Genomic DNA, 14,439 nt, shown 5'->3' with positions numbered 1-14,439 from the left:
CTTCCTCTAGTAATAATTGCACGAGTAAAAACTGCATACTATAAATTGTAAACATTGTTAATTTTAGTAAAATAATTAAAACTTTTAGAATTAAAATCTTAATGTATTTTTTTAAATTTATATTAAGAGTATTGTGTAATAGTATTTTTTATTCTGAATGAATTATTGCTAGCATTTATAAATAAGTTTGATTCTGTTTTATTTATCATGTATTCTATTACTGTTCGTTAGTCGTTAGGTTTTGGCAGCTGTAAGATTTTTTTGTCTGTGGTTCCTACCAGTTAGGAATAGGCCAAGATTTTACTCTAAGTATTAGCCAGAAGTCAGTAAATGCCATTCAATATACAAGATCATGCACAATTGAAACAGCAGTAAGTGAATTAACAATATTGTGGCATTCTTAATAATAATAATAATAAATTGTACATTCTTCATTTTAGATTTTATGAAAAATACACTTTCCGCGGTGTAATAGGGGCAATTGATTGTTGTCATTTAGCAATTGTATCACCACCTGTGGAGGATATTAATTATCCAGAACATATATATGTTAAAAGAAAAAAATATCACTCTCTTAATGTTCAATTGGTAAATATTGCATTTCTTATCTATCAAAATACATCTAGCAATTAAAAAGTTACTTTTGATATTTATTGTATTGTTATATCGAATTAATAATTCATTACAGAAAATGAATTATGCTGTGAGCATATGCCATAAGGAATCAACCAACATTTTTTACTTTGATTCAGAATATCACAAAATATCATCTTACAAGAAAATGTTGGTTGACTCCTTATTGCATATGTGGATCCAATATTGGTATGCATTTAATTTTATGATACACTAACAACATTTATACAGAATTAATACATAATTTCATTCAATATACTTTTTTCAGATATAAAAAAAAAAGAGAGAGAGAAAAACCACCACACGGCCTTTCTCCCACGAAAAAACGCTAGCAAACTCACGCTCTACGCATTTATTATTTTATCACGTCACACGAGATGGCTTCAGTACCTGTACAACGAGCGTTCTTAATAGAAACGGCCATATTGATGCCAAATTCAAAACTCCACCACTCAACGAGATCAAAAAATAAAAATAAGAATATTATGTAAGACGAGATCTATTACCCCCTTACACGAGTAAGAAATCCTTGACCCCCCCCCACCCACCCAAAATACCTTACGTAATTTATTTACGGCCCCTTTCCGATAGTTAGATGTTAAATAAATTTCTTGTTAATGATGGGTTGTTTCTATATTGAACGATTGACTCCTGCACTATTTTAGATGCGGTTTTTTGCGTTTTTGCAGGAAACCGAACATATTTTCAGATTCATCTAAAATTCTCCAGTCATTCTCCGAAAAGGAAGAACCTAATTCTTGCATCTGGCGAAAATGGATAAGACCTGCTATAATCTAATATTCTTAATTTTTGCTATCGTTACTTTTTGCCCGATCAACGCCGGGCTCATTTGCTAATATATTAATTAATAAAGACAAGCAAAAATTATTGTCACAATGTCTAGTTGCAATTTTTAATCAATTTAAAATATATGCTCTCGATTTTAGTAGCGTCTTGTTGCTGTGCATCATATTTTTCCAGATAACAATCGACTCCTGCTGGTCGTCTGACTGACTTCGTTGTGGATAAAATTTTTCAATTAAAATGACGTGAAGAAGAATCCGATTATAGTTTATGGGATTCTTCTGCCACTAAGCTTCTCATATCTGGTCTTGACTTGGATCTATAGTATCTGACACCGTTTTCAAGATTAAGATAGAGAACAGTGAGAATTTATTTGTCTACGATGTTTTTAAATTGCAATCCAAAAAATTTAAATTGATTTATTGCACAAAATGTTTTCGTATCAGATATAAAAAATGGGTTATAAAGAAAAAAAATTACTAAAACACGACAATGTTTATCTGTCAAAAAATAAGGCAAATTTTGGACGTGCTCATAATGTTCGAATATACGAGGATTTCCTGTATTATAAATTACAGCTAAATATGCACTCTCCTAATTACTGATCGAATAAATTAACTTTAACTATAATTAATACAAGCAAGTATCAATGCAACAACTTTTTATTCAAAAAAGTTTTACATAAAGACATTTTAATTATATATTAAGAGTTCAAGTATTAATATGAAGTTGTAATAATGTGATTAAAAATAACGAATTCTGTTTTAAACAAACTTTTAAATGAAGCCTGTTTTCTATGTTCAAACAGAAAATTGCAAATTCAAAATTTCAAAAAATATCAAATTTTGTTTAAAAATATCGTAATACAGAGCTGTTACCGTTTGAAATATAATTATAAAATTCGAAAAGAGCTACATTTGAATATGAATATTGAGATGATTTTTAGTTGAAACTTCTTAGAAATTAGAAAAACAAATTTTCATTTAAAACCAGTTTTGCTTATGTCTTTCGATCATTCTACATCAATACAAATTAAAAATAATATTCCTTCAAAATTTCTAAGTAAGAATATTATAATGTATTTTTGGATCGTGGTTTCAAACGAATTTCGCTGATCATAATTAACGTTCAATGTTACTTTTGTTTATTCTGGATCGAAAGATGTCTAATTAAATTTGCCTTTTGTGTGAACTTCTGTTTACACACATCACAAGTGTAAGGCTTTTCTCCTGTATGGATTCTTTCATGATTTTGCAAACTTTGTTTAGTTTTAAAGTTCTTCTTACAGTGTTTACATGAAAATTTCTTTTGGTTCCTTTTTCCTGCAATTAAAATATTTTCTATAAATAATATTTTATCGATATAATAAAAAATTTCTTAAATAAAACCAGTAATTAAATCATTAATAATATTTAATTTAATAATCATTATTATATTTAAAAAAAACATTTCTGTATCAAAACACACACAAAAATAATTTTAGAGATAATAATATTCGTTTATAAAAATATTATGCTATTAATATTTTCAACAACAGCTAATTAGGGATGACATATTAAAGTAGCCTAAACAATTTCTGTAAAATATTTTTTAAATGTCTTTATGTCTTCATGAATTTTCTTTTCCTATCTTTGCAGTAGATCTTTTTCTTCTTTTGAAACGAAGGGAACTGATGTAAGTAAAGCAGTTTATCTAACATTCAATTTTTCTTATAAACTTGGAAAATATTTTCTTCAATACTGTGTTTTGTGCAAAGAATAACTGAAATTAATAAGAACATACATGAAATTGCATAAAATTTTAATTTTACATGATTTTTAATATTAATAATAATTAATAATAAATTTAATATTAGAATGTATTATAGATATTCTTAATCATTGCTATTATTAAATGAAAAATTGTGTTTTAAAGACTTATTTAAAGTATACTTTCCTCATAACTTCTCGATAAGAGAAACTGATAATTTTCAAACGTGTAAAATACAATTTCTTAAGAGTGAATCGTGGATTTCATTCTTGCAAGATTGAACTTAGTTCAATATAAACCACAATCGTACCCAGCAGAAAATAAAAAAAATACGTAAACAACACCTTATCACTCGCTGAGAGATTTTTATTAAAACATACGTTGTCGATCCATTCAATAGATCATCATCAGGCTAAATGGAATATTTCATAAATGGAACAACAAGTACAAAATTCAAAAATACTAAAAACCGATATACTACTAGAAACCTAGGTGTAAGGATCAGAGAACACAGGTATGATATTAGAAAAGGATCCAATACAACCGTATTGGCCCAGATGGCGCAAGCAGAAGGTTCCTTGGTTCGATGGGATGAAGCGATAACCCTAAAGCAGATACACTGTCAACTTTGGCAAGAACGGCTTAATTAAAGAAAAATACATTAACGCAAGGGACGCAGAGGGTCTTCCCTAGGCTTGGAAGTATGCCGTTAAAAACTTGCAAGAGGTGCATGAACTCAAGTATAATGTAAAGGAAACTATATTTAGTTAGGATAGACAGTATTAATATAGTAGAGCGTCGTTTATCCGAAAGTCAATAATCTGAAAGAATTCCAGTCGGCAAATTTAAATTTTCGCCAGTGCTGTAGCGCTGCAATCTTTGGCTATGTCTTGGGCTACTCAAATATTTAACGTTTTTGATACTAAATTAACATCTGAAGTACAATTTTTTATTGTTTTTATATTTTTCCATATATTTATTTTGTTCGTACAAAATAAAAAATAAATAATTTTTAACGATACAATAGTCTTCGTTAGGCTTAACATCGACGAATATTCAACGGGGAGCGACACGCAACGGAGAAAAATTTCAACATGGGACAAATTAATATATTTTTTCGTACATAATCGGTTATCCGAAATATCGTTTTTTTCCCGAACAACCCCAGTTCCAATTGATTCAAACAAACGACGCTCTACTGTATTCCACTTAGCCTGATGAGGATCCGTTGAATGGATCGAAAACGTTTGTTTTAATAAAAATCTCTCAGCGAGTAATAAAGTGTTGGTTACGTATTTTTAGTTTTTAACTTAGTTTTTCGCGTTTTTAGTTTGTTTTTGTATTTGCAGGGGAAGATTAACTAAATGGAAAAATAAAACGATATTAATTAAATATCAGACAAATTCATATTCAATGTGTATATTATACTGTGATTAAAATTTCTATTTTCTGCGCTAAATCATTTAAAACTTATATAAATTCTACTTTTTTAAATTACAGGATATTTACAGATAAACATTTACTAAAATACCAATGAATTTATATGATGAATTGTAGTTCGTGAATTTTATACAAATTCTTTTAAAAGGATGTCTATACGAAAAATATCTATACAGAATGTAAAAAATAAGTTTAAATTGGAATTGTTATTGTAGACGTTTACATTGACTAACTACCTACAATATGAAACAGAGAATAAAAGATTATGAGTCGTTAAAGCATGTAATATTTTCATTCGACAGCAAATTTAACATTTTTGGTTCTGTTCATCGACCTGTGAATAGAATAACAATTGGCACAATTTCTATTTGGCACAATTCTATACACTTTTCCTTAAACATGGAGAAGGAAGTGTTATGGTTTGTGCATAAATGATAGTCTATGGAAATGGAAAGCGTATGTTTAATGATAAAATATGCGTGGAAAATTATAATGTTGCTGCTGTGCTCTTGCCAAAAAATGATTGATTCACAGACAGAGGTTAATCCTAAATCTAATCGAATGTTTTTAGAATAAATTAAATTGAAAAATTCAGAGACATAAGATTAGTAACAGAAATAAAGTGAAAAGCACGTTTGAACAGCAATCATAAAAAAATTGATGAACATCACAGAAAAACTATCAATAGACGATATCTGCATAACGGATTGAACACTGTGCTGGAAAGAAAAGACAATCGAACAAGATATTGAAATATTCAATCTTTCGGTGTAACTAAATTATAAATTGAAATAATTGTGATCTGTTCCATTGCCATTGTTACGTAGAATTGCCTAAAATTGTTATTAGAAGCGCAATCCCCAAGGGGCGTAATCAGTGAAGCGAATATCAGTATTTGAATGCAGTATAACTAATAACCCTAATTGCGAGACTTCAGAACACCGTACAAATTTTTCCGGGCCTCTAATTTTTATATCATAGATTTAGTATTTAAAAACAAGTACTTCCATTTGCAATCATAACTGGGTCGTTTTTATATAGCTGTTAGTGAAGAGTGAAGTTTTATAGTTAGACCCCACTTGCGCCTCGTGGTTTATGGAGCCCGGGCCGGACCTCATAAAAGGAGCTGTGCGCAAATTACTTCCGCATTTTCTTCAATTTTTTACTTCCTCTCCCTCATTGTCCCACCCAGTTTGTCCAAGTTTCCGTACCCCTCTTTGAATGTCGAACAAAACTCAAATCTTCGCAAAACTTTTCTCACTGTATGAATAAAAAAAACCGCATAAACTAAATAAAATTTAATGAAATAAAACGAACCTCCATTAAAGTTCAACCCCTTTCTTTTCCGATGTTTGACTTTGTCCGACTTGTAATAACCCCCTCCCTCCGTTCCAGTGTGGACGTCATTTACGGACAGCCCTAACGCTACCGACAGTCATGTTTAAAGAACCACAATGGTGAGCAAATTACCTCTGTCGGGTACTGATCGAAGTTTATGGTAATTATAATTCGGCTTTAAAGAATGAAACATTTATATGTATTAACTTATTATAAAATGGCAAATAACTTAATTTTGAGAGTAGGCTACGTATTATAAAATATTGGAAATGCTAATTACTAGTAAAATCGTCATTAAGTGAGACCCTACTCGAGATATGACACGATATCCGTTTATCTCTTCACTTCCTGTAACGGACAAAATTTAGCAGCTTTAATCCCCGTAATGCACAAACCTCATTACAAAATTTCAGAAATTTTCGACAATAGGCACAAGAGTTATTAAGCTTCGAACAAAGTGAAAAAAATTATTTGTATTTCTCGAAGTTTTAAAATCCCGAGTCCAAAAAGTAAAAATCTTGGAAGGGTCATTTCTTGACCGATCGCCACAAGTTTTCCTCTGTTATATATAACAGCCGGAAAAGTAATTACTAAAAGTACGAGTAAAATGCCTTTTTTAAACTATAAAAAGGTATCACTTTGAATAATTATCAAAAAAATAAAACACTATTCTGACATATTCCGTATCCCCGCGTTTCTTTATGCAGCGAGAGTGTAGAGAAATGACATCACGATGAGTGTTGGCCATTTAGAAACCAGTTTCAGTGTGTTCGCTGTGAAGCGCTTCTCGAGCGCTGCATAAAGAAACGCGGAGTATAGCTCACAGCCTAACACACACTTTTTCTATGACGTCATGAAGTCTACATTTAATGATGACCTCGAACTATTAACAAGATCAGAACTACACGAGGTTGAAATTGAAGAGGCGAGCGTCACTAATAACAGATGACTTTTAGATAACGCTTATACATTGTATATAAAACTAGAGTATAGGCCTAAATAATCTAAGCCAAAAGGTAACGTCTAGAAATAAAATTTATAAATTAAATATGTTTGCAAATGGCGTATTATTTTAAGTTACTTTATTAAATTTAAAATTTAAAATTTAAAAAAATAGCCGCATCGGTGTCACTTTATTAGAAACGTGTTTAAAAATGTTTTCTTCGTGACCACGTGAGGTTGTATTATCCAATAGGAAGTAACGATCGAAAGAACCGTTAGCTTCAACCGTTATCTAATTTAAACTTATTTTTATTCAAATAAATTGATTTAATTTCAACGTATTCGATAATTTTAAATAAACAATATGACCACATTTAATAATAATAACTCTGTTTCTTGCCCTTACATTATTATTCGACGTATTTTTGTTTATATTTTAGGTCTTACCAAACACAGCAATCGAGTATTTCAAAACAATTTTTTACACTTTGCTAATTAGAAAATTTATTACAATTTTAAATAATTGTATACATGATTGCTGTGTGATAAGCCTTAAAATATAAATTACAACGGTCTCCGTTAATAACAATTTCAATTACTTTGAATAACATGACATCTAATTCTACATAAATTGATTAATCACACTATAAAAAAAGTAAATGAATTCGATTAAGTCTGAATAAAATGTCAATATCTATCGGATTTTACGGGCCGATATTCTTATTGTTAAGTGAATATTAAATCTATAAAATATCAATTATTGAAATAAAACGTTTATTTCTACATTACAAATGTTTAAGTAAACTTTCTTTTCATGACTGTGTCTAACCGTTAGCGCTAAGGATTAGAATTATGGATGTAAAAAAATCGTTAATACAAAAGAATTTCGAGTTGGTGCCTTTTTACCTTGCTTGTAAAGACTCTTTCGCTGTAATTTTAGCTCAGTTTATTCCGAAGTTCCTTCTTTTTTCTTCATCTTCATTTATTCAAAAAGATAAATTCTATTTTTCTTTATTCCCGAGTTCTTGAACCTAAAAAAAAACAAAAATAGTATTAGTTTGTTCTGTGTTTGATGACATAGCCGAGAAATTCTACAGTAGAGCATTGCTTATCCGACCACCGAGTAACCGTCACATCGGTTAACCGACCGTTCTAGTCGGCAAATTTCAAATGTCCGCTAGCGATGTGGCGCTAAAATATTTGGCTATGTCTTGGCTACTTTAATATTATTTTTGTTAAATTTTAGTTGGCATCAACGGCTCGACCATTGAAGGGCGGCCAGTATTTAAAGGAGTCTTAATTTTCTAATTATGAGTGGTTGTTTTGTGAGCAATAAAATAATTTAAAAATAATTTTTAACATCGATGAAAATTCAACGCGAAGTTGGTTAATAGCGATATACTAATTACATGGGATATACTAATATACTATACTAATAATGTATTTTTTTTATTCTTTTTAGTTATCCGACCAACCCGAGTCCCCAATTTAGTCGGATAATCGATGCTCTACTGAATTGTCTTTTTCTATCATACACAGGGTCTAAATCTTTTCCAGGAATAAATTCCTGAACAAAAACGGGTTATTTTTACCTATGGTGCCAAAATCGCAGAATTTTCGGTCGCCATTTCGAACTCTTCTAGAGACTGCGCGATAACCGATGGTTCGAGCGGAGCGGTCACGTGTCCTAAACTAACATAACTTATTCTAGTAGATTACGGTAATACCCCGAACTTACGTAATAGGTGAGACCGAGCGATAACCGCGTAAGTGGAATTCGCGTAAGTCGGGGTGTAATTACGGAATTTGTATAAAATCCAAGTCAGATGTGTGTAAGCTAATAAATGTTCTCGTTAATCTTATCTCGTCTTTTGATTCGTTCACGGTTACGAGAAATCACCACATAGAGTCTCTCAAGTCTTCGTAGAAATAAGAAACACAGAAATAAATAACACAAAATAAATTGTAGCTATGTGTCGATTCTGCATGATACGTCGGAACATGTAAGCTGAACAATAGTGTGGGTGGAGTGAGTAATCAAGAGTGCGTGGCGCTGAAACAAAAGACGAATCGACAAGATTTGAAAATAGCGTAAGTCGGGATATTACTGTATTGAAATTATTACTCAATTTTTGTGATCTTTTTTTTCCTCTCCTACGTTTCTTCCCTGACGAAGTCGATTTCTCAGCACCTGTGGACGTTCTTTTCTTTGTCTTATTAGTCATTTTTTTTTTTTTTTGGGCTTTTTTTTCTTTTTTTTTTTTTTTGGAACGGGTGCGGCGGGAACACACTTTGGTTCTATCCATTAAGGTGTTTTTCGGTACCCGGATATGTCATATTCAAGTGTTTTACGAATATTTGAAGTCTTTCTCCGAGGTTTCTAGCTGGCCATTTCATGAACTTCTTATACATAAAGGAATACATGTATGAGTCCGAGAGATCATCCGTGTAATGCTTTAGTAAATTGTTTTTTTATGTTTTAAATAACCAGATAACCTTTGAATGTTTTGAGTATGACCGCCCGTTTTCGGGTTTACGAAGTTTATTGAATGATTAACTGTTCTATGTTCAATATCTATTTCTTCAATGTCATCTATGTGATTATATCTCTTTCATTCATCGGTTATAGCTAGACTACCAGAATTTACAAATTTAGACACAACCCAATTCAGCGTGGTTTCAGATCTGTCGTTCACTTGACAAATGAAGCAACTATTCTCTTCTACGACCAATTTTGTAGATTTCAGTATACGCCCTATTTCGTATTTGCGTTTGCATATTACTGTTTCGTCTACTTCGACGGTTTTATTAGGACCTCCGATTTTAAACGAGGTCATGTTATTCATAGCTATAAGCATCACTAAACGTATGTGGTTTGACCAATCGATGCCTACCTTCTTGAAATACCTGCAGGCTGCAGCAGTAGCCGAATTTGTTGACGTGCATTCCAAACAAAGGTAATGCCATACGAACTACAAAATTCCACCCATGAAATTTTGCCACATTTGTCCTTAAAGGTTCTATCATAATCTGAATACTTCCTTTCACAATTGCTACATCTTAACAAACTCGAATTTCTATCACTTCGATAGTATATTTTAAAGTTTTTGAACATAAACTGCACACACTATGGATTGGTTGTAATCCTAATTTTAAAGGAAATTTAAACGCATTATCAATACTTGGTTCCAAACCTAATTTCAATTATTCCGATTCCATCAACTAGTAAAATTTACAGGTTGTACAGTACAACCGGCCCAAAATTCGCCCAAAATTAAAGTGTGAGATTTTCGGTATTTTGTCATTTATGACGTGGTTTATGATCATACAGTGTTGTGGCAGTTTCGGTGTTAATTTTTTTATAAATCATTTATTGAGGAAAAGCAAAACTGTTCGAAAAATTACACCTACTCGGTAACAACAAAGCAAACAAATTTCTATATCAATTTTTATTGATCCTTAGATTATAAATGATATTATAAATGGAATAATATCAACACATCTCGCACCCCTTGAAGTGTCTAGCAAATCGCTAGCCACTTCGAAACTCGACATTCAAACTCTGCCTAAACCGACCTTCGTACACTTTTCCTTTCGTAGCAAGTTTCATTTTACTTTCTCGTTCTTCTGTCTACGTCGTTTTTCATACATTAATAAATAATGAACGTACGAGAATTCACGTTTCGTCGCAATTTTTGTGCGCCATTTAAAGTTTCCTATCCAATCTGTTTGCAATTTAGAATTGAATTAGAATGAGATTTTTATAGCCGAAAAAGTAAATAATAGCGGTGTTGAAGTCAAAATTTTAAACGTGAAAATGTGTACAGCAGACGTTCAGTGCCGCTTTCCTGTAAGCCTGGACGTTTGACAATGTCGTTTGAAAAGTGAGTGAAATCATTCTCGACATTGCCAAACTTCTAGGCTTGCAAGAAAGCGGCGCTGAACGTCCGCAGTACACGTTTTCGCGTTTAAAACTTCGGCCTCAACCTCGTTATTATACCGTATATATACTGTAGCTCGTATTTCGACTAAATACGCTACGTATACTGCCTCTGATAGAACAATATGTATTGATATTGAGGACATCAATTTAAAAAAAAAAAACTGTTATTTTTGAGATACGTCGGTAATAATATAAATACTTTAATTTTTTCGTCAATGCTGTTGTCGTCCTTTATGTGTTGCTTGCTTTAATACTCCTATTTAAACTTTTTCTAATAATGATATTTTAAACCAGACTCACTAAATTCCATTTTGTATAACGTATAACGAGTTCCTCGAAGTTGACAGTACCATAAACAACGATAAACGCGCAAGCTTCAGTGGGGGATAGTACTTTGTTCACTCGCTTTGATGCTTAATTTAATAACTCCTATACTTTCTGTAGAAAATTTTTGAAATTTTCATAAAGGTTTGCGTATTATGGCATTGATGCCATTCAATTTCGGTAGATAAAAGTCGACCGAATAAAGAGAAAAAGGGTGGTCTTGTGTCATACCTCCAGTAGGGTCGAACTTAATGAGGATTTTACTCGTTATTAGCATTTATAATTTTCTTCATAAAATTCATCCCTACCCTAAAAATGAAGCTTTTTGCCATTTTATAATGTATAAAAAGTATAAAACGATTTTAGTGCTAAAAAATAACACCCTACCCTTACTAAAATTAAGTGTTGAAAGGGTGGCGTGACTCAACTATTGTAAAAACTACTACACTTGATCTCTTGCTTTCGTATAGTTAAAGACATAAAATAAATTTTTTTTTGTTAATGGGTACGTTTCTAAATTCAACGATTGGCACTTGCACTATTTTAGATGCAGTTTCTTGCGTTTTTGCAGGAAATCGAACGTATTTTTAGTATATAATAATAAAGTTTAATAAAGTTTAATAATAAAGTTTAATAAAGTTTAATAATAAGTTTAGTTATAATAAAATATATGCTCTCGATTTTAGTAGCGTCTTGCTTCTGTGCATCATATTTTTCTAGATAACAATCGAATCATGTGGGTTGTCTAACTCCATTCTGGAAAAAATTTTTAAATTGAAATGACGTGGCTTACTGACCAAGGTGAAGGTTGATTATAGTTTACCGGATCCTCCTACCACTAAGCTTCTCATGAAGTTGTAATAATGTGATTAAAAAATAACGAAATCTGTTTTGAACAAACTTCCACATAAACTCTGTTTATGTAGAAGTTTGTTCAAACAGAAAATTGCAATTTCAAAATTTCAGAAAATATTAAACTTTATTTAAAAATATCGAGATACAGAGCTGTTACCATTTGAAATATAATTATAAAATTCGAAAAGAGCTACATTTCAATATGAATATCGAGATGATTTTTAGTTGAAACTTTTTAGAAATTAGAAAAACATAAATTTTCATCTAAAACCAGTTTTGCTTACGTCTTTCGATCATTTTACATCAATAGAAATTAAAAATAATATTCCTTCAAAATTTCAAAGTGCGTATATTCTAATGCATTTTTGGATCATAGTTTCAAACGAATTTCGCTGGTCATAATTAATATTTACGTTAGTTTCGTCTGTTATGGATCCGAAGGTGTCTAATTAAGTTTGACTTTCTTGCAAACTCCTTTTTACACTCGTGACAACTGTAAGGCTTTTCTCCTGTGTGTTTTCGGAGGTGTGTAATTAAGTGTGCCTTTTGTGTAAACTTCTGTTTACACTCATCACAAGTGTAACGCTTTTCTCCTGTATGGGTTCTTTTATGATTTTCCATATTTTGTTTAGTTGTGAACTTCTGTTTACACTCATCACAACTGTAGGGCTTTTCTCCTGTATGAATTCTTTCATGAATTTGCATAATTTGTTTAGTTGTAAAGTTCTTCTTACAGTGTTTACATAAAAATTTCTTTTGGTTTTTTTTTCCTGCAATTAAAATACTTTTTATAAATATTTTATCGATATAATAAAAAGTTTCTTACATAAAAACAATAATTAAATCATTAATAATATTTAATTCAATAATCATTGTTATATTTAAAAGAACATTTCTGTATCAAAACACACACAAAAATAATTTTAGAGATGATAATATTAGTTTATAAATATATTATGCTATTAATATTTTCAAGAACAGCTAATCAGGGATGACATATTAAAGTAGCCTAAACAATTTCTGTGAAATATTTTTTAAATGTATTTGTCTTCATGAATTTTCTTTTTCTATCTTTGCAGTACACTTTTTTCTTCTTTTGAAACGAAGATCACTGATGTAAGTAAAGCAGTGTAACTAACATTCAATTTTTCTTATAAACTTGGAAAATATTTTCTTCAAAACTGTTTTGTGCAAAGAACAACTGAAAGTAATAACAACATACATGAAATAAATTGCATAAAATTTTAATTTTACATTGCTTTTAATATTTTAATAATAATTAATAATAAATTTAATATTAGAAGGTATTATATATAGTCTTAATCATTGCTATTATTAAATGAAAAATTGTGTTTTAAAGACTTATTTAAAGTATACTTTCCTTATAACTTCTCGATAAGAGGAACTGCTAACTTTGGAACGTGTAAAATACAATTTCTTAAGAGTGAATCGTGGATTTCAGTCTTGCAAGATTGAACTTCGTTCTTCTCGTTTTTAGTTTTTGTATTTGCAAGGTGAAGATTTGCTAAATGGAAAAATAGAACTATTTTAATTAAATATCAGACAAATTCATATTCAATGTGTATATTGTACAGTAATTAAAATTTCTATTGTTTGCGCTAAATCATTTAAAATTTATATAATTTCTATTTTTAAATTACAGTCGACCCCCCTATAACATAAATTCCTATAGTTCGGATTACTATATCGCGGCAAAAAAATTTCGTCATCATTCGTACAAACATGCTAAAAAAACTCCTATAATTTGTTAAAACATCATCGCCGACTCGTGTCACGACAGGATTGTACAAACCATTGAGTTTAAACGAGCAGCAGATCTACTAAAAACAATTTCTTATTTAACTTCCATAAAAATCATATTTATATTAACGATGTCGCCAAAGTTCAGCGAATTTTTGGCAAAAAAATAATTTATGAAAATGCACGCGAGCGCCATTCGACGGCGATCTCCGCGACGAAAACAAGCCTAAGCAACGACCTAGTCGACCGGTGCACACTCGGTAAGTAATCCTACAATTTTTTGTTTATAGCATAGTTTATACGGATTATTCCCAAAAAATTATACGTATTTTGGAAATGTTGAGTCGAATTAGTCTAGAATCGATAAATTTTATGGAAGAAACCTTTCAAACAGCCGTAGTCCGTAAACTGCATACGTGCCGGCTATGATTGGCTGGACTCGTAAGAAATGGATCCATAAAAACAGGAACGTATCTACCGTGTTATAGGGGGTCGACTGTACAGGATATTTACTCATACACATTTACTAAAATACTAATAAATTTATTGATTGAGTCACAGACAGAGTTTAATCCTAAATCGAATCGAATACTTTTAGAATAAATGAAATTGAAAAATTCAGAGACATAAAATTAGTAACAGAAATGAAG

At 30.9% G+C, this 14,439-nt stretch overlaps 1 protein-coding gene across 1 annotated transcript; it reads right to left on the bottom strand.

Annotated features, from left to right (window-relative positions):
- Nucleotides 1-2,212: 2,212 nt before the first annotated feature.
- Nucleotides 2,213-12,854, bottom strand: LOC111630213 (gastrula zinc finger protein XlCGF57.1-like). The gene is made up of 2 exons (XM_023374282.1): nucleotides 12,458-12,854; nucleotides 2,213-2,799 (listed from the first exon to the last, which is right to left on the bottom strand). The coding sequence occupies exons 1-2, from the start codon at nucleotides 12,731-12,733 to the stop codon at nucleotides 2,572-2,574; spliced, it is 504 nt and encodes a 167-aa protein (XP_023230050.1). The 5' UTR covers nucleotides 12,734-12,854; the 3' UTR covers nucleotides 2,213-2,571.
- Nucleotides 12,855-14,439: the final 1,585 nt, after the last annotated feature.

This window comes from Centruroides sculpturatus, unplaced genomic scaffold (assembly GCF_000671375.1).
Source record: "Centruroides sculpturatus isolate CEXI.00-Female unplaced genomic scaffold, Cexi_2.0 scaffold623, whole genome shotgun sequence".
Lineage (NCBI taxonomy): Eukaryota > Metazoa > Arthropoda > Arachnida > Scorpiones > Buthidae > Centruroides > Centruroides sculpturatus.
This window is presented reverse-complemented; position numbering and strand designations above follow the sequence as displayed.